General features: G+C 40.5%; 1 protein-coding gene across 1 annotated transcript in view; it reads left to right on the top strand.

Moving 5' to 3' along the window:
* Positions 1 to 21,400, top strand: part of OXCT1 (3-oxoacid CoA-transferase 1) — a 122,708-nt gene that overhangs the window by 54,774 nt on the left and 46,534 nt on the right. The window contains exons 8-13 of the mRNA XM_037530651.2: positions 4,119 to 4,226; positions 5,476 to 5,593; positions 7,692 to 7,786; positions 8,223 to 8,271; positions 14,456 to 14,528; positions 15,138 to 15,213. Of these exons, the coding sequence (XP_037386548.1) occupies positions 4,119 to 4,226; positions 5,476 to 5,593; positions 7,692 to 7,786; positions 8,223 to 8,271; positions 14,456 to 14,528; positions 15,138 to 15,213 (519 nt within the window). The remainder of the gene's footprint in view (positions 1 to 4,118; positions 4,227 to 5,475; positions 5,594 to 7,691; positions 7,787 to 8,222; positions 8,272 to 14,455; positions 14,529 to 15,137; positions 15,214 to 21,400) is intronic.

Raw genomic sequence — 21,400 nt, forward strand, 5'->3', positions numbered from 1 at the left:
GGGGAAGGAAACCCTGCATGCTGACCTACCTACTTCTCCTTATTTCCCCTTCAACGTTTCTACTCTGTTAGTATCAGAGCCCCTCTGCATCTAACTTGTGAACTGTTTCTGTTATTCATTGCCTCCCTCTTACGCTTTTTGAGTTTTCCACAGCTCTTTGCTAATTTGGAGTTACTTAGTGTTTTGTTTTTTATTTTAATGATTCTAAACATTACTGGTTGTTGCTGTCTGCTTTTTCATATATTGGCAAAAGAAGAATGTTCTTCCTAAACCTTTTGAAACTCAAAATGATTTGGGAGAAAAATCTGGCATGCAAGCCCTCCCCTTCCTCCCACAGAGCCCTCACATTATAAATCACAGGAGGTTTGCAGGGTGCGGCTTTCTTTACTAAGTCTTCAGGGTTGGGCCCTTTTTTTGTGGCCTTAACGGATTGAGGTTGTCACTAAAAAAAAAAAAAAAAAAAAGCATAAAAACCAAGAAAGTTATTGCCCTGCCATGCCTCTGTTTCCTTACCTGAGCTACAAATAATGTTTGCCAAATAAAAACAAAAGCATTGGGCCTCACTGGTGGCGCAGATGGTTGAGCGCAGCGCTTTGAAGCTGTCCGCAGCCTCTGCAGTGCCAGTTCGATCCCTGCCAACCTTGGAGCAACCTGCACGGCGAGCAGACCTTTCCTGTCTCGCCCGCTGCTCCCCTCAGCACTGTATTTCGTCAGTCTGCCTGTTCTGTCCCCTGCTCTGTCTCTGGTGAGTCCTCTCACCCTCCCGTGCATCTGGACTGTACCCCGGCTCTTGTACAAATAAAATAAAAAATAAAAATAAGCGCCCTCCCACCCCCCCCAAAAAAAAAGCATTGTCACCAAAGGATGGATTCTTTTCTCTGGACTTTAAAATAAAACTTTTCAGAATTATTAAATAGAAAGGCTGCAGAGCAGAGAAAGCAACCTTTTAAAACAAAGTTCAAATCAGTAAGAATGAACATTTCCTAGCCTCTGTTTTCCTGTTAACCACTGAAGACAAGTACTAATTAGAGGAGCCTCGCATATCTGGCTTTCTCGGGTGTAGCACCTGGTGCTCAGGACACTGTGTGCTGCCAGGGAAAAGGTGGGTCTATCTCAGCTACCTTCCCTCCATCCTGATTTGTCTGAGGACACACAGACATGCTCATTGCCTTGCACTGAGGCCTTTTCTTGGTTCTTCATTCTGTTTTCCCACTTCTGATTTCAGGTGCGTGTCTGCTGTAGTGAGTGCTATAGTAGCGTTACCTTTTCCTTAGCAAACCCAGTTTGTCTGTCTCTTTTCAGATTTCTTTGACACTAGGGTGTCACCTGAACTCACTGGACTTTCCCCTCACATTGTTTCTTTTGTACTTCTCTTTCTCAAGATCACACAGGAGTGCACCAAAGCCTTCATTCCTTGCAAGAGCCAGCCTGGAGATAGTTCTGCCGCTTCCGTTTTGGTTTTTTTTTTTTAAACTTTTCGCAGATTGTCTGCAAACATATGTTGTCTTCTTTTGGTTTGTATTTCAAATATTTCCTTCCTTTGCCATTAACTCTGCAAACTAACTCTAGGAAAGCTTTGATTTTTGTATAGAAATTTTCAATACTGTTGAGTGTTGATATTGTTTTGACAATTGCTGCACATGCATTTTCAACAATATGAAAATCATTCATATTAGGATGACAAAGTGTGGAACTGATTACGTTTCACCAGATTCCTGCATTTCATCAGAGTTGCTTTACCAGGACATGTTCTTTCAGTCTGTTGTGAAAGCCAGGATGCATTTGCCCTTAGTAAAGAAATTTTCTCTTAATTTGGTGCTTCCTCCTGGTGGAATTAGAATTAAATAGTGATTGGTTACTATCAATATTTCTGGCTTCAGTGAGAAGTGTAATTTTTTTTCCTCATTATGCTTCTTGCCCTTGCTGAAGGATGAAGCAGGGAGACCAATTAGGAATTAGGAAGCTGCTACAATATCTCAAGCAAGAGATAATGAATGTTTGGAACACCATTTAGCATGGAGAATAACACACATTATTATTTTTAAAAACATAGGCAAAAAAAGCTTTCCTTAATTTGTTTCAACACATTGGAAATGCTTTTAGAGTTTAGAAGCCACAGTTTTGCTTAAGTGTCTCTGTTTTCTTTCTTATCATGCCTTTCTGGTACATATCTAACTAAGGAATTTGTCACATCTTCCACTTAGGTATTTCATAGTTTTGGAAACTATTGCCTTTTTAAAAAATTATATTTGCAATTTGTAAAAAAGTAAAAGGGAAACAAAAAAAGACCTTAACCAGAGGTAATAGTTACTAGCATTTCAATTTATTTCCTTTCAGTGTAAGGAGGGAATGAGCCCTTGTGGCTCCAGCCACTAGGAAGGTGGCAGTAGTGCATCTGCTCCTAGTCTGTAGGGGCCTCCTTTTCCCCTTGACACCACCCTTAGATAAGATGTACAGAGCAGGGCCTCCCTTGTGGCACAAGGGGTTAAGCTGCAACCTATGAAGCTATCCTCAGCCACTGCCGCATGAGTTCGATCCCCAGGCAGGGAGCTACCCACATGGCGCAGCAGACCTCTCCTGACTCGCCTGCTGCTCCCCTCAACAGTGTATTTCAGTCAGCCTGTCTGTGCTGTTCCCCACTCTGTCTCTGGTGAATCCTTTCACACCCCCCCAACTCCCCACACCTCTGGCCTGTACCCTGGTTCTTGTATGCATAAATAAATAAATCTTTTTAAAAAAAAAGACACACAGAGCACAGGGGGCTTGGGAGGGAAAGGCAGAGGGCAATGGTGGTGAGCACCTCGTCGCTCTCATCTCCTTCTCAGGTGGATGTAGGTATGAGTCTCTGCCCATGGTGTCATCCTGGACTCCCACATATTTACCCATCCTCCTGTGGATTTATTGTTTGATTGTGGTCATGACCCTTCTGTTTATCAAAGACTACAGCTTTTATCCAATATGCCCTGTTATCTTGCAGCTTTTTGGAACAGTACACAATAACTAAAATGACTCTTATAATCCCTCATATTCTTTTGTTGTGGGAAGACCATGGTGTGGGCATTCATAGCATCTGAGGACTGCTTAACCTTGAAAGCTTTTGGAGAGTTCAGTTGGTAGTTTCAAGACAAGGCATATATTATGCTTAGAATAATCAGAATCTCTAAGATAATGGTTTTTGCTGGTATCAGAATGATAATTTTTGCGTACAGCAAGGTTTAATTGAGTTTTTCTAGTCCTTCACTTGATACCAGTTCCTTAATAATGCATTGATGCTTCTGAGTGTTATTTTATGTTTTTTTTAAAAAGCTATTTTTTTGGTCCTTTTTTGAAAGAAATTCTAAAATAGGCTAATTTGGGGACATTTCATATTAATATAAGATTCCCTTTTGCTCTGTGAATGGCCTTATTCTAATTGCATTGAGCATTTCTAGTTATTATTTAATATTAGCTTTCTGAAATTTCCATATTGGAATTAATAATCTGTCTTCAAGTAAAATTATTTCAGTGATTGCAATTCTGTCACCATGTACAAAGCTAACAACAGAAATAATTAAAAATGGTTACAAATAACATTTGTATCTATATTTAAAAAGCTCTTCAATTGCCCAAGCAGATGTTGTTACAGATTTTTGTCTTTGATATGATAAATTTACCAATAATTTTGAAAATCTGTGCTTAAGGAATGTGCTTTCAAGTTTTGCATAGTTGAGCTGCACTTTGTGAAAGTTCAAGCAGCTGTACTGACAAACCACTTGACCATTTGTAACTGAGACTGTTTTAGACACAGACCAAGTTCTGGGGCTTTATGTTCTGTATTTTATGTTCAGAAACATGTACTTGAATTTCTTATTTTGATGTCCAAAAGTGTGTGATATATTATACACACACACACACACACACACACACATGCAAACACACACACATTCTCTCATATGTAGGTGTGTATGTGTAAGTATATACATATATACTCATATCCTCCTCTTTTGTGTATGTATATATTTTTATATTCTATATTCAACCTAAGTTGGAGGTGAAGATGTATTTACTTTGCCTTTTAATTAAAAAATTCAGTTTAAGCTTTCACTATTTAATTTAAAAAAATTTTTGTTTTTGCCTAGGTTGAAGAAATTGTGGATGTTGGATCATTTGCCCCAGAAGACATCCATATTCCTAAGATTTATGTACATCGCCTTATAAAGGGAGAAAAATATGAGAAAAGAATTGAGGTAACTGACCTAGCTTTTTCATTGTTTATAGATCTGATTATCAATGACACATGTCACTGTGACCACTTCAGGTGACAGGGAATTAGAGCTGAATATGAAGTCTTGCTTTGGATCTTAGTAGGAGCTTTTCAAGTGTCCATTGTGAGGGGATGTGACCAACTGCCTAACTGTGTAGCCCAGCAGTGCTTTGTGTTCACAGGATGTACATCCCCAGGTTAAATGATTCCTTAGACTTCTAGGCTTGTATAACTGTCTTAATTTATGATGCATTATTTTGGCTGACTCAGTGGAGAAAGGTTATTGGGTCTTTGGTAGCTTTGCCCCTGCCAGGCTCTTGATGTGATTGTACAGAAATGTCTATCTATCTTGAAGTTGCTTTGCGCTTTACAGAGAACATCATTTCCCATTAGTGATGGGTGCTGGGCAGCTGGTAGTTATAAAATCATGGCTCAAAGTGGCTATTATGAGCATTGCAGATATACCAAAGCTACTGAGAACCTTGGAGAAAGACTTGCTAGGACACAATTGTTATGCAGATTCAAGTCTCCAGCAATCAGCAACAAAATATACATGCCCTAGGAGCTATCGGAATCAGAGGTGCTCTCTACCCTGTGGACATAAAATAGACATTCTGCAATCTAAAAGTGGCATCAGGAGCTAGGGAGAAAGAATGGGACATTTACAAACAGGAACCAGAGTCTGTATCAAGAAGATTTAGCAATGAAAATTGTTTCCTGACTGGTTTCTGGATATTTCTTTGATTCCCTGTGATGCACTTGTAGCAAACCAGTCTAGACTCTGCAGGTGGAAATAAGCAATTGGCAGCAACAACACTTGGTAAACACCTCCTGACAGGCCTGCAAAAACAGATCCCAAGGTCTATCCCTTTTTCTTTGTTCTGGCTTCTCCCTGAGCACCTGATGAGATTCAGTTGTAGGTGTCTTAAGGATAAAAGTGGTAGCAGTCAAGGTGACAGTAACAGAGCGATTATTTATTTCAAAGAGACAGGAAAAGTATGTCTTCCTCTTCAAATCTGATCGCTTTTACTTACTTTCTAGAAAATAAAATCTGTCATCAAATGTTACCCATGTTATTATTTTTTAAAATTCTGTTTTATAATTGCAGATTTGCCTCATAGTAGTTACAGGAGAGATTATTTTTTTTGTGGTAAAAGCATGTATTTTCAGCAGTGATAAAAAATAGAAGGTACATCACAATCATGAATAATTTATTTCTGTTTACTTTAAAGCGTTTATCAGTCCGGAAAGCAGGGGACGAGGTGAAAGCCAAGTCTGGCAAACCCGGTGACAGCGTGAGGGAGCGCATCATCAAGCGGGCGGCTCTAGAATTTGAGGACGGCATGTTCGGTATCCTTGGTCTTCCCGGGACGGGAAGAGACGTTTTCACTTTTCCCAGGTTTTTAGGCCTCCTGTAGCGTGATCGTTCTCTAGCCTATTGCAACTTTTTAAAATTATTTATTTATGCATACATGAACTGGGGTACAGGCCTGATGTGTGTGTGGGCGGGGGTTAAGAGGATTCACCAGAGATAGAGTGGGGAACAGAACAGGCAGATTGACTGAAATACACTGTTGAGGGGAGCAGCGGGTGAGCCAGGAGAGGTCTGCTGCGTCATGTGAGTCACCTCCCTGGCTGGGGATTGAACTCATGCTGCAGTGGCTGCAGATAGCTTCACAGGTTGCATCTTAACCCCTTGTGCTACCAGGGAGGCCCCCTATTGTAACTTTTAAAGTAGTCCATCAAGTATTACAAAATATGGCGTATATCTTAAAGATACCAAGATATATAAAACTGGAGTATAATCTGTAATCTTGAAACTGGATGGTCATCAAAACTTTGCTTAGCTATTTTGTAATATACCATGGATTTCAGTACAATCTGGCATTTGACTGGGGGTTGTTGGGAAAAGAGCTTACCCCAAATGAGGATTTCAGCTCTCCCAAGTACTAGTTATATAACCAGTACTATTTACTTTCTCTCTATCCTGATATTTGCATACTCATTGAAACATCAGATCCAACTTCTTAACAACCCCATGTTTCCCTTGACAAAAGTCCCACGAGTGTACCCTTTCATATCTGATGCTTTGCAATGGTATTCAATGACTGATTCAAAATCTGCCTTAGATTCTTTGTCAGAAAAGAGGTAGGTAGAGATAAATTAGTACTAATAGTGCCTGAGTTTTCAATGAATTCAAATCACAGGGAGTCTGTTCATCAGTTTGCTACAAACTATTTAACTATATAAGACAAATAATACATATCAGTACAAATTATGCAAATTAAATGTTGCTGCTTGAATACAGTAAAGGAATAGCTCAAGGTATAGGACAGGAGGACTTGAAACATGACAGGTGTACTCATTCTGTGAGCTTCTCCTAGTCCATGAAGATAGTCTTATTGACTGATAGCAACGAAGAGAGCTCTCCTTTTCTGTTTTCTTTTGACCTCTGCCATATCATTTTTCTTTTTTCCCAGTTTGTGCTTTGTGTTACATGGAGAATTCACTTAGGGAGAGATTATAGTAGTGCCTCCTCTTCACCTCTGTAATCAGTGAACTGTAGAGTCCGCTAAATGGAAGTGGGCAGGTGGAAGTTGGCCAATGAGTTTTTTCTTCATCGCCAGCCAGTTGGTTTATCACTGATATTTAAATATTGACTGTATGATATCACTGATTTTGGATGATAATGGCTTATAGGTGTTTTTTTATTCACCGTAGTGTATTGTATATGGAAAGTATTTGTAAGTCAGCTCATATCAATTGCTTTTCCATATCACCCACTTTTTCAATTCAAAGCATGTAAACTTTTCTTTCCTTGGCATGTGGCTCAGTAGAAAGTTAAAAGAATGGAGAAAATGATGGAATGTGATGAAATAATTATGGTATAGGCTTGTAATTTGGGTGGCCTTGCCCTAAAGTACCTGCTCATAATAGAATCAGTATGTTCTTTATGTCACAGTGAAAAGTGAAATTCAAGTGACACTATATTGTGCTCCATTGTGATCTGGTAGGAGTTGAACCAAGTAGCTGTCGTTTGCTGCATCATAGTCTTACTGAATCCACAAGAAGTGACCTGGTCCATTGAGTTTCCTGCTGGCCTTTTTGTCTGCAGTATGGCAGCATTATACAAACTATTTTTTCTGGCCTTGATTCATAAAGATCTCACTGTTAATACAATGTTATCAGAGTACCACCTTTCTCTTCACCTTCCGGTATCTTTGTGGGAAAGCATTTTAATGTTACTGAAAAAGCTGTGATTAATTAGAGATCTTAAAAAAAACTTACAAAGTGTGTCTAAAGGGTAATCAAATAATGTATTTTGTGATTATATTTAGGTCAAGTGCCTTCAAAGAAGGCTTCTGTTCAGACTTACATATATAGGTTTATGGTTTATGACATAATCTCTCTACCTTCTACATGCTGGACCTTAACATCTTTTTTCCAGCTAACTTGGGCATAGGAATCCCGCTTCTGGCCAGTAACTTCATTAGTCCAAATTTGACTGTCCATCTGCAGAGTGAAAATGGAGTCCTGGGTTTGGTAAGATGGAAATTTAAGTTTTATTTATCCACTGTATTTCATATAGTGAAATCTTCCTGTAACTAAGAGTTGTTAACTTAAAGTTCCCAACCTTATTTTTCTCTTTTTATTATCATAATGAAATATTTAACTTCCATAAAGTGTTGGTAATTGTGCGCTTGTAGTGTTATATTTTTGACCTGTACTTTTAATAGCTTTTAAACTTTGGTGATGTTTAGATAATAGTTTTCATTTGCCCAATCACAGTTGTTTGTGGAAAAGATTGTCAATATGAGAAATGGAGTCATGAAAACATCAAATACTCTTTTAAAGTTCATTTCCAGCCTTTTGATTATAATTTCCTAGAATTTTTGGAGAAATTGTTGATATTACAGTTTTAGTGTGTGATTCAGTGAGAAACTTCTTTTACTAACTAGACAGTTGCTTTATTTCACAGGGTCCATATCCATTACAAGATGAAGTTGATGCAGATCTAATCAACGCAGGTAGACTCACTTATTATGTACTTCCCCAAAGTTCTTCTTTGCTGTTAAGTTAGTTCTATGCTAAATAATAGTAAGGGGGGGGGCACTTAATTCTATGTCTCTTCCTGCAGAGTGTGCCACTGTATTGTTTGTTGAGGAGGAGAGAAGAGCCTACTTAGTCCCTACCTTGCCTGACTTGCTTGTCAGGGATCTCCTCTTATTTAACACAGAGTAAGATAAAGGAAAAATTGCAGGTGGATGTGTGTATTATGTCATCAAGAGCTTTGGTGGGTCAGTCAGGTTTCTGGCTATAAGTAGAGAGCATCTCAAATGGGGGAAATGAGATGAATGGAGGAAGAGACAAGGGGGATGGACGACAGTTACTATAACACACAGGGCTTATGGGGCAGTGGTAGAAAACTGTAACCTGCAGGACGAAGGAACTGTAACCTGCAGGACGAAGCTGGTATAGGGACATGGCCATCGTGCAGCACCTTAGTGAGGGTGAGGCGGGGTCTCCTGCTGCATCCTTTGGCCAATTCCAGCATTGAAAAGGGTCTTCTTCTCAGGACAAGAAGGCTGGGAAGGGATCCCCAGGGGCAAAAAGAAAAGATCCAGTGCACTAGGTTTCTTGTTATAGGAGTTGCTTACTGTCGTCTGTCTTCATTGGAGTGGGTAAATAATCTCCAAAGGGTATGCTGTGCCCCCAAGTACTGCTCAGTGAAGTGAGTGATAAATCCAGTTTCTTTGAAGAGTGCACTTTACCCTTGTCTTCTTTGTTATTGCATTCGGGTGCTTTACCTTTTATTATTAGGCTTTTTTTTGAAAAAGATTTTTTTATTTATACATACAGGAACTGAGGTACAGGCCAGAGTTGTGGGGGGTGAGAGGATTCACCGGAGACAGAGCAGGTAACAGAACAGGCAGACTGACTGAACTACACTGCTGATGGGAGCAGCGAGCGAGTCAGGAGAGGTCTGCTGTGCCGTGTGGGTAGCTCCCTGGCTGGCCGGGGATCAAACTTGTGCTGCAGTGGCTGCGGATGGCTTCATAGGTTGCGTCTTAACCCCTTGCACCACCAGGGAGGCCCTTATTATTAGGCTTTTTTTAACTGGGACATAGGGTCGCATGTAGCAACCTAGAGGAGCAAACGCAGGTGAGACCTTTTGGCCTTCCTTACTGCGAAGCTCAAAGCAATCCAGTCTCTATGTAGGGGCAAAGGTTATCTTATAATGGGGCTGCCTGAAAGAAGCTAATTTTGTTCTAGCTTAATTTCCTCCAACCTTCTTTTATTCCTATTCACTCTACCCCCACAAAAGTATTCTTACTTCACATTCAAAAATAGTATGTGTAAATCTCAGAAGAGAAGCAATATGAGCCAAACATAAAGGCCAGCTGCCAAGTAGAATTGCTGTTTGATACTTAGAATTTTTGGAAGTAAAACAGCTTCTAGTTGAATAGTTGAATTAGTTAACACAACTCAACTCTGAGAGGCCCACTGTGATAAAGCAGTGACATTTAACCAAGGCTGTAATTTAATTGTGCTGTACCCTTGAGCAATAGCTCATTGATCTGTGAAAATATTTGCTGCTTGGTTTAATTAATTTATGATGTTAAGTTATTTGCAAAATGAATAACTTCATTTTCCAAATTTGAGCATTGGATTCATGCGTCACTTTTTTAAAAAAAGATTTATTTATGCATATGAGAACTGGGGTGCAGGCCAGAGGTGCAGGGGGTGAGAGGATTCACCAGACACAGAGTGGGGAACAGAACAGGTGGATTGACTGAAATACACTGCTGAGGGGAGAAGCGGGTGAGACAGGTGAGGTCTGCTGTACTATGTGGGTAGCTCCCTGGTCAGGGATTGAACTGCAGTGGCTGCACATAGCTTCACAGTGCTGACACATAAACCCTTGTGCCATCAGGAAGGCCCAATGAACCCACTTTTATTGGAAAAGCAACCATTCTTTTCAGTGACATTGTGAATGGTAGGTATTTTGAGTCCGTGGAGCTTAAAGGTAGCTCAGTCCTAATGAAGCTACCAGCTTTATACTTCAATTTGTGAAATAACACCTATAATCTTAAAGAATTTTTTAAAAATGTATTTATTTTCTTACAACATTTCTTACAACATTTTCTTACAACATTGTTCATTTTTGTATAATATTTGATTTCTCCTCTAAGGTGTACTGCCTGTAGTTCTCCCACCACCATAGCACCCATTATCTGTCACCACAGGCCCTTGTGCTCTTCCCTCCATTGTTTTGACCACTCTCCCTCCCCCATCCCTGCTGTATGCCTCAGATCTATGGTCAGCTTGTAAGTTTTGTTTTTTTCCTGACCCTTTGTTCAGTTTCCTTATATTCCACTTAGAAGTGAAGTCACTAGATATTTCTTTTTCCTTCTTATTTACTTCACTTAGCATAATCCCTTCCAGCTCCATCTATGTTGCTGCAAATGGCATGAGTTTATCTTTTTTGATTGCTGAGAAGTATTCCATTGTATGTATGTTTGTATACATATGTATGTGTGTCTATACATACACACACACATACCCCACACGCACATCTTCTTGATCCATTCATAAGTTTTGGGGGAAGTTAGGTTTTTCCATAACTTGGCTATTGTAAATAGTGCTGTAGTAAACATAGGCATGCAGGTTTCCTTTCAAATTAGTGTTTTTATATCCTTTAGGTAGATTCCTGTATTGGAATCACTGGGTCATATGCGAGATCCATTTTTCATGTTTTGAGGAACCTCTATACAACTTTCCAAAGTGGTTGGACCGGTTTGCATTCCCACCAGCAATGTAAGAGGGTTCCTTTTCTCCACATCCTCACCAGCATATGTTGTTTCCAGTTTTTTTAATACGAACCGTTCTCACTAGTGTGGGGTGGTATCTCATTGTGGTTTTGATTTGCATCTCCCTAATGATAAATGATGTTGAACATATTTTCTTATGCCTGTGGGCCACTTGCATTTCCCCTTTGGTGAAGTGTCTTTTTAGCTCTTCTGCCCACGTTTTGACTTGGGTGTTTTTGTTAAATCATGTGAGCTCTTTGTAGATTTTTGAAATCAGTCCCTTATCAGTTGTATGGAGTGCAAATGTTTTCTCCCAGTCAGTAGGAGGTCTCTCCATTTTGGTTACTGTGTCTTTTACTGTATAGAAGCTTTTCACTTTGATGTAGTCCCCACTGTTTATCTTCCCCTTTGTTTCCTTGCTTCCGGAGATGAGTCACCAAGGGTGTTACTGAGGTATATGTGCTGGAGTGTTTTGCCTGTGTTTTCTTCCACATAATTTATGGTTTCAGGCCTTACATTCAAGTTTTTTTTTTTTTACCCATTTTGAGTTGGTTTTTGTGTATGGCTTGAGATAGTAGTCTAGTTTCATTCTTTTGTGAGTGGTGGTCCAGTTTTACCAGTAACATCTATTGAAGCGACTCTCTTTGTTCCAGTGTATACTCTTTGCTCCTTTGTCATAGATTAGGTGACCATATATGTGTGGTTTTATTTCTGGGCTTTCACTTCGGTTCCATTGTTCCGTGTGTCTGTTTTTGTTCTGTTACTGTATTGGTTTTTTGTAGTATAGGTTGAGGTCTGAGAGTGTAACACCTCCTTTCTTCCCCATTTTGTTAGGAGAGCTTTGGATGTTCAACGCTTTTTAAAATAAGAATGTTTTAGTTATGACTAGTCAAGCTGAAAATCAAATGAATAATTCTATAACTCTTTCACCAAAGTCCTCTTTAGGATTTATGACACTTTAGCTTTTAGAGTTGTAAATTGGGGAGAAATTCTGTGAGCGAGAGAGCCTAGAATTAACATTAGTGCTTTCTGTGACTCCCAACATTTGGAAGTTATCAGAATGATCAGCCCATTGTGTTAGTTGAAAGAATTTTGGCAAGAAATCCCCTGGAGTGAATAGAGAGTTACTATCTGGTTATAATTAGTGAACTTAAAAATTTTTAAATAATAGAATTATTCCTGAGTATCCATTTTTCCTAAATAATTGTCTCATATGGTTATGTAAAAATAAATTACCATCATTTGTACAGCACCCTATAGTTTACACATACTTTTCATATATATTATGCTATTTAGTCTCAAATGAAAACAGGAAACTCAGGCCCAGAAAAATGAGGTATAAGCTCAAGATCACATTGTGGTGGGTTGGACTTATGCATAGCTCCTGAGCCTGCCCCCTGCCTTCTCTACACACTGAGTTACACCCACCGATAACCTGAGTTTTTCAAAGGGGCGAAAGGCAGTGCCTAGAACATTTCAGAAGGCTCATAAAGATCTGGGCTCAAACCTACAGTGACCCAATGCCATTGTGAAATTTCTAACAAACGTCGTTTTAGCTTTCATAGTAATGTGCCTTTTGCATCCTTTTCTATTTCTTTTTCTTTTTTTTAAAGATTTATTTATTTACACAAGTACTGGGGTACAGACCAGAGGCGCAGGAGGGTGAGAGAATCCACCAGAGACAGAGCAGGGAGCAGAACAGGCAGAAGGACCGAAATATACTGCTGAGGGGAGCAGTGGGTGAGACAGGAGAGATCTGTCACACCATGTGGCAATCTCCCCAGCTGGGAATCGAACCAGCGCCGCAGAGGCTGCGGACAGCTTCACAGCGCTGCGCTCAACCCGCTGTGCCACTGGGGAGGCCCCTTTTCTATTTTTTTTTAAAGATTTATTTATTTATGCATACAAGAACTGGGGTACAGGCCAGAGGTGCGGGGGGTGAGAGGATTCACCAGAGTGGGGAACAGAACAGGCAGACTGACTGAAACACACTGATGAGGGGAGCAGCGGACGAGTCAGGAGAGGTCTGTTGCTCCATGTGGGCTGCTCCCTGGCTGTCTGGGAATCCAACTCATGCTGCAGTGGCCATGGACTACTTCATAGGTTGCGTCTTAACCCTTGCGCCACCAGGGAGGCCCCCTTCTATTTTTTAATAACATTTTCTTATTTTGAATGACTTACCTTGGATTGAAACCTTGTCAATGTCATAACTTGTAACTTTCTCTGGCCCTTGCCTTGTGCCTGTAGAGCAGTGGCTTTCAATGGGCTGAAGCTCTCCCAGCTCAGAGTTTCCTGTAATGTGGTGACTGACACCCACTATGTGCTCTCAGACAGCAGAGGTTGTGCTGTGATTTAGCAGGCAGGGAACAAAAAGCTGAGATTTTTTTCTTCTTTTTTTTATCATGCAGATTCTTCCTCTTTGCATAGCCACCTCACAACACTTGTGAGGAGCTGGATTTGCTGGACACAGAACTTGTGTTAAGATAAGGTTCACTTGTATTATCCTTAACCTGAAGCTGGAGTTGCAGGCTGGCTGTATAATCCCATCACGGAACTAGCGCTTGTTCCTGTGGCATTTCCTTAGAGGGGCAACAGCATTGTCTCTTTTATAAGTAGGTTTGGAGTGAGGAATAATAACAATGACAACAATAAAAATTCATGTTTTGAGAGACCTTTCTCTGTGCCAGGCATTAGAATAAGGACTTTACATGCATTATTTCATTTAATCCTCCACATCTTATGTGCTGTCTAAAAAGCCCTACTAACCTTGTCAGAAAGAATTTTCCAAAGCTTTTCAGTGTTCCTGTAGTTTGAAAGATGTGAAAATGTTCCCTTTGTTTAGAATCAAACTCTTTAGGGGAGTAACTATTTCAGCATGATATAAATAGTCTTCTCTATACTCAAGCTCAAATGGAGGGGGATATTGGTGGGACGGTAGCCTTCAGGCAGGACTTGAGAAGCTGAGACTACAGCTGCAAGGCACAGGTGGGCTTGATCAGATCCCTTCGATGCTTCTGTGTCTGAGAGAGAGCTTCTCCTCCCTGCTTAGCTCCACCCTCCCTTGGGTGGGGCTGGGAACCTGGAACCTTCCTTTTTCTGGGGTCCACCCTGTTACATTATCACCATGCAAGGGCAAATTTGAACAATTTTCATGACCAAATGCTCCTCTTCACAGGGTGGGCAGTTCCCATTGTGTTCCCTGTACCCCCACTGGCATTGCATTTTGGTATAGGGAGTCTTTACTAAAAGGGAGTTTTAGTTACTAAGACTTTACTAAGGGAGTCTTAGTTCTTGAGGAAACAGAAGAGGTATGGACCGCTCTCTTTACCATGATACTCTTAGAACTCTAACAGCTTTCTCTTTCCTTTTCTTCCCTGTGTGTGTGTGCATGCATGTTTAGGCAAGGAAACAGTTACTGTTCTTCCAGGAGCCTCTTATTTCTCCAGTGATGAATCATTCGCCATGATTAGAGGGTATGTAATAACGGGCGCCTCGTGTTCCACGAGGTGTGGAATGAGCTGAGTCATCCCTGGAGTGTGTTAGCAAGACTCCAACACAGTCACGTTTCCCAGCCAGAAAACTCCCAGGGGTTGGTTTAGCTGTGCCAAGATGTGCAGTGATTCACCTAGGGTGTTGGGCTTTGCAAAGTCCAGCATGCTATTATTAGAAGAACCTTCAAACCATAATCTATATCTGAGCGCCAACTATACTGAAGTACACTTTCAAGGTTCCTCCTGAGGATCCTAACATTTTCTGTAAACCACGTATTAATATTCTAGCCAGAATCTGTCTTCAGAGTGAGCCACATTCTCCCTCACCAAAGGAAACAAGCTCACTGTCTGCACACACCTGTTTTTAATGTGTTTTTGAAAACAATATAGGCTATAATTTTTAAAGAGATTTCTTAATGGTTACTTCTCTACATCAGCTTGGATTTGTCTGGAAATCAGATGTGTGTGGGGGGGAGAAAACAAATGTATTTTGGAGATATAGAATTCTATATTTAAATTGCTGGCGATTTCAGCTAGTTGGGACATAAAGCTTGTACAATTTGCTTTAGATTTCCTCTTTCTTTTTCTCAGGGGACACGTTGACCTAACAATGCTGGGAGCGATGCAGGTGTCCAAGTATGGTGACCTGGCTAACTGGATGATACCTGTAAGTGACACGTGTCTTCTGAATCAAACGTGGGTCAGATTCATTATTTTGAATCACACTTTAACTAAGCAGTCACTAAGAAATACCCAGCATTGCTGCTTTCCTTGGTAGTTGGGGTGAAAAATAAGATCAGGTCAAAGCAGAATTTCCCATGGAGCAATAGACAGTTGGGAAGGTTAAAAAAAAAAGTAAAGGAGTCAATTGTATTATGATACAAGTTAGAAATACAAATATTTTTCATAACTAAAAGAATAATTAACATGCTCATTAATTTTAGGTTAATTGTATTATTTTCTTATTCACCCAAATAATTAAAATCCCTCCTTAATCAGTCATGTGACCCCACAAGTAATCAATCATTTTGTCTCTTATTGTAGAATATAGAGCTTATGGGGCTTAAACATGTTCCCATTGATCATGCTCAGTGAAATAAGTCAGAAAGAAAAATAAAAATACCGGATGGTCTCACTCATAGCAGGAATCTAGAAAACTTAAATAAAGGACCAGGAAAATGAATAACTATAAGAAAGTGAAAATCAAAATCAACAAACAACTATGAACCAGAGACACTCTATGGGGGGTAGGGGGCGGGGAGGGGAAGGATTGGGGTCAAAATAAGGGGGTTGCAATTGTATAGGGAATATAAAAATAAAATTAAAAAAAATGAGGAGAAACCAAAAACAAACAAACAAACAAACAAAACATGTTCCCATTTACATATGACTTGAATCAAGGAAGAAACCTCTTTAATACTCAGCATTGGAAAAGGGATTGTAGTCAGTCAATGAGTTTATGAATGTGGTTCTTAAGGTCCCAGTTTGTTGCTTTCTGAAATGTGTACCGAAACCACACTGAATGCTTGTCTATGAACATGAACTCATTTTGTCTAGTAACTCAGGTTAGTCAGTGTGTCCCTATGGCACTAGGTAAAAGGAATTTGATTCAGTAACAGGTTGGTGTTCAATGATTTGACAGTAGTATTTTTAAAAAACACATTTTTAGAACCTTTAGATTTTTTCCCCATTAATTTTGTGAGGAGGTAGATTAATAGGTGGTTGTTAATAATATTAGAAAGAATGTTAGTTTTTTTCTTTCACTCCAATACCTTCTGAAATAATATTTAAAAGGCCTGGTTCTCAAAGTTGCCTGCATATTGGAATCACCTAGGAGTTACAACTTGATATCTGGGACCTCGGTTACAGAGTTCCCAATTTAATTCATCTGGGATGTGGTCTGGGCAATGGGCATTTTGAAAACAAGCCTGGTGATTACAATATATAATCGAGTTGGAGAACTAGTATTAAAGAATGATTGATCATAAATCAAATTTAGAATGTAAGAGGAAATATCGTTAACCCATTCAAAGAAAGAACTGTTAGAAAATTATGGATTGTATTATTTTAGTTTTAAAATGTCTATCATTCTAAATTTGCCGTAGTTGTGAGAGTTGGGAGCTCATGAAGTTCGAGAAATCAAAGAGTGTTTCCTGAGCATGGAGCATGGTGCAGAGTCAGGGCAACAGTTTATGGGAATACTTATTTATGTAGAATTCAGCATGTTTTTCTATTCAAATCTCTGAGGAAAGGACTTATGGAATAGTAGAAGGAGCATGGAAAGCAAGCCTTGGGTTTTAGCCCTGACTCAACCAGTCATCAAGATGTGACCTTGAACATGGTACTTATGCTCTTGGGTCAAAGCATGCTCATCTAAAAGCAGAGGGTCTGAGACCAGATGATTTCAGGGGTCCCATCTGGCTTTCATAGGTATGTCTCAGAGACATACCTGAATTGAAATGCTTTTCGTCACTTTGTGGAGCCTATGTCTCCTCATCTGTAAAATGGCAGTGATATAATTGTACCAATTTTATAGGTGCACAGAGCTTGTCATGTAGTAAATGCTATGAAACTGTGTTATTATTTGATAAGTTAAGAAGGAGAAGTTGGGGATATTATGTGAATGACTAAACTATCAGTGTATTTTATTTTATAGTTTCTTTAAACAGTTTGAAACTCATGAGTTTCCAAAGGAATGGACCTAGTGGGGCAGCAGTGGGCAACTCTGGAGTTTGGAAGAAACACTGAGAAAAATTAAGCATCAAAAGTGTTTATATGTTTGGATCCCCTATTTTTGTACTGGAAGTTGGTAGTGTCATTTTGAATTTGCACATCTTTGTTCCTTTAGTACTGATAATCACTTCCAGACTTCTTCCTATATGATTCACTGTGTGTGTTTTGATTCATTTGGATGCAGGATACTTGAGCGTCAAGACCGTGAGCTTTAGTTTGGAAGACCTCCAATTTGCATTTCAGCTCTACCCCTTATAAATTATACAATCTGGAGTACATATTTTTGTTAGGATTAAGTGAGAAGAAAATGAATAGTGAATACTAAAAGCACTCCATAAATAGTGGCTAATATTTTTATCTTCTTCAGTGCTCTGTTGCCTAACATTAAAGAGGTAATATCTGTCTTAAAATACACTGGCATAAGCAAGACTAAATCTCACAGTAAATAACATAACCTATTTATTCTGTTTGTGTTCAGGTACCAAAAATTAAACCCTTTGAGAGCACACTTCTTGCTCTCACTGGCTGTAGATAAGATACAGCCTTGCCTCCTTATTATATACTTTTAGTGTGTGTTCTATTTCTATTTGTCTCAAAGATTTATGTTGATTTATAAAGTTTGGGATATATTTTTATTACAATATTTGGCAGCCAAGAAGCTGAAAAGTTCAGATTTATTGTATCATTTTTCATTTACTTTTATCTTTTTACTGAGTTTAATAATCTTTCAGTGGTTGTAAAGTCTTGAGTTTCTCTGCATCGTGGCATCCCATCAATCAATACAATGTCAGATTATAATAAACATTAAGCTTTTAAGGCAGACAAATAGTGTGGATGCTATTTGTCTTATCCTTTAATAGCTTCTTAGTATGCAGCATAGATCCTATGCACAGATTTTTAAAAATTCTGCCCTGAACTTTTGAAGAAGGAAAATTGACAGTCTTTGGCCCCTTTGCATTCCTGGTTATGGTGGAGATGGTAAAGGCGCAGGTGAGCTGCGGAAATGTGGACAGAAATGCTGGCTGTTGAATCTGCATTCAAGACTGCTCTGGCCTCCTAGTGGCTATTTTTGGAGAACAGCTGCCATAGATTATGGACTTTGAGGGAAAGCAGACGTGTATGCGTATGATTAGCTACGGGAGCTGGCTGTTGAATGCGTGCAACGTGCTTTCAGGGCCTGTTGGGCAGGGCTGCCGTCCCTGAGGAACCCACGGTCAAGGGCCCTCTCCTTTGACGCGGGGAGGATTGAAACACGAGGTGCTATTAAGGCAAAGAAGAATAGAAATGTGAGCTGTTCTCAGGCTTGGCCTGAGCAGGTTGCTAACACTTCCTAGTTCCTCTTTCCTTGACTCTGGATGACTGCCTTCCACACCTGTGCACCTCACTGCTTTGCCAAAGACTCCGGTGAACCCTTTGCAAATCTCCTTAGCCTCTCTGTGTAGTGACTTCTGATTTTTTAAGATATCAAGTCAAATTCTGGTATTCTAGTTCAGTTGGCTCTCTGAGACCCACAAGACCCCTGGAATCCACCTGGGATCCCTCCCTGCCCTGCAGCCTGTGAGCTCTTTAGGCAGTCAGTGAGCCCACTCCATGGGCTGCTTTTCTCGCAGAGATCAGAGTCCTGTGCAGCCCTGCGCTGCCTTTTGTCTAATGGCTCAAAGCTACGCTTTGCTGTATTTTGTCTGATTCTCTACCTGCTTATTACCACTATATTTTTGAAGCTATGTCTTCATAGATTTCTTGGGTGATTTTCTTAGTATAACTCCCTAGAAATAGAATATGTTGCTCAGTTGTTTTTTTTTTTTTTTACAGGATTTATTTTTTTATACATACAAGAGCTGGGGTACAGGCCAGAGGTGCATGGGAGTGAGAGGATTCATCAGAGACAGAGTGGGGGGCAGAACAGGCAGACTGACTGAAATATACTGCTGAGGGGAGCAGCAGGTGAGAAAGGAGAGGTCTGCTGTGCCATGTGGGTCACCTTCCTGGCTAGGGATTCAACTCCTGCTGCAGTGGCTGCGAATAGCCTCATAGTGCTGAGACTTACCCCCTTGCACCACCAGGGAGGCCCCTGTTGTTCAGTTTTTTAAGGTTTTTGATATATATTGAATTACTGTCCAGAAAAATTACCTCAGTTCACACTCACACTATTTCTATTCTGTTACTAACACTGGTATCAGCCTTTTTTCTTGTCTATTACTTTATTGTATTATTGTGTGTGTGTGTGTGTGTGTGTGTGTGAGAGAGAGAGAGAGAGAGAGAGAGAGAGAGAGAGAGAGTGTTTTCTATATCCAATATGTTGTAAAAAGCCTCACATGGGGGAATGAAATAAAAAACAGCATTTTTATCTGCTGTGCTGTCTTTAACTTTATTCAGTTAAGGAAGCTTTTTCTCTGCATGACATTGTAGCTCATTCTCAGGTAATGAGCTTTCATTAGGTCACTTTAATTCACAAAATCAATTTTAGTTCAGGAATTAAAGAGTCTAGTCCAAACTAGGAACAGGGCTTCCATATATAGGAGGAATGCAGAGGAACCAAATAGGCGAACCGGGGGGAAAAAGTAATTATAATAAATTAAAAATCAAAATCAACAGACAACTACAAATCAGAGACATTCTGCAGGGGAGGAGGAGGGAGAAGGATCAAAACAGGGGAGGGCAGAGCACAAGGGACTATGGTGCTGGTTCCCGGGGTGAATTGGTGGCGGGAATTTCATGGGGACTGCACCTGAGAGGAAAAGGCATACACTGTACAAAAATGAAGAATGATGTAAAAAAATATATAAAATAAAAAAATTAAAACAACAACAGCAACAACAACAAAATAACCCAAAACAATGTGTCGCTGAGCTCTCACTGCTGTACCCCGGCCACAGATGGGCAGGTCGCCTGCATTTGGGGATGGTTGTGTGCTGTTCTCCTGCTCTTTCTCTCCATTCTCCCGCTGCCCACTCCCTGCTTGGCACCTGCTAGTGTCGACGCCAAGAAGAAAGGGAAAGCAAGGAAATAGGACCTCCAAGTGCTCCCTTGGCTAGTGATGGACAGTGCTGTGAGTTGGCTTGCTGCTTCCCCGTCCTTTAGATGTTTAAATGGATCCCTTATTACTCTGTGTTTGCCTGTGGTCTTGGGAGTCCCCTCTGACCTACATCAGCAGCTTCTGCTCTGAGGGGTGGTGGTTGAAAGCTTCCCTAGCAGCCCCTGGTTCTCCTGCTCTCCACATTACTTCTGGACTGTCTCTGGTGGGGTTGCCTCTTCTTTCCGGGGTATCCTGTTGAGAAAACATGACGCATCTTTAGGCTGACCCTCTCCCATGGGGTCCACAGCTAAGAAGCCCTCACACATCCTTGTCTCGTCTTTAGTGGTGTGTCCTGGCTACCTCAAAGCTGCCATTCAGCTTTCGCAAGGGGAAGTTGGGCAGGCCACCCCCAGCTGTGAATCTGCCATTCAGGCTCTCAGATGTCATGGAGGGGCCCTTCTTGGTTCCTGGGTGCGTGGGTAGGGTCACCCATCACTTTTCTTCAAAGTCCTTCATTCACAATCTTCTGCTCTCTCTGTACTATGCTCCTTGATCTTGCCAAGGGTCCCAAGAGTTTTAGAACTTGTTTTTGACCCTTTTCTCTGTAAATTCTGCTTCTGACACATCTCACGTCTTGGTATTTCATAACTCTCATATCTGAACACCAGTCCAGCCTTCGGTTCGATTGTTAGTCACTTTGGATTTGGGGCCTGCAGTTCCCTTGCTGTCAGAGGTGCTCTCCTGTGGGATGATTCGGCCAAGCCCTTGTTCCTGCAAAGCTGTCATCTGTCTGTGCTTCCTGTACATCAGGGTGAGATCCTTGGACCTGTCCTCTTGCCCAGCTGCCCGAGACAGTGGAGATGACCATGAAAGCACCTCGCCAAGCCCTGTTTGTTCTGTGAAGGAATGAAGACTGCACTGACCCAATGGACGGGCCTTTACTTCTTGTGCCAATTAGAGACAGGATGCTGGCCGGATGTCCAAGAGAAATGAATGATTCCCTCTCGAACTGTGATTTATCAAAGGAGCATACCTTTTTTTTTTTTTAAAGACAACTTAGTGAATTTAGGGTGTTATTAGAGACATAAGCTGTTTATTGTTGTTC

This window comes from Talpa occidentalis, unplaced genomic scaffold (genome assembly GCF_014898055.3).
Source record: "Talpa occidentalis isolate TD23 unplaced genomic scaffold, MPIMG_talOcc4v2.1 talOcc4.6, whole genome shotgun sequence".
In the NCBI taxonomy this organism is placed as follows: domain Eukaryota; kingdom Metazoa; phylum Chordata; class Mammalia; order Eulipotyphla; family Talpidae; genus Talpa; species Talpa occidentalis.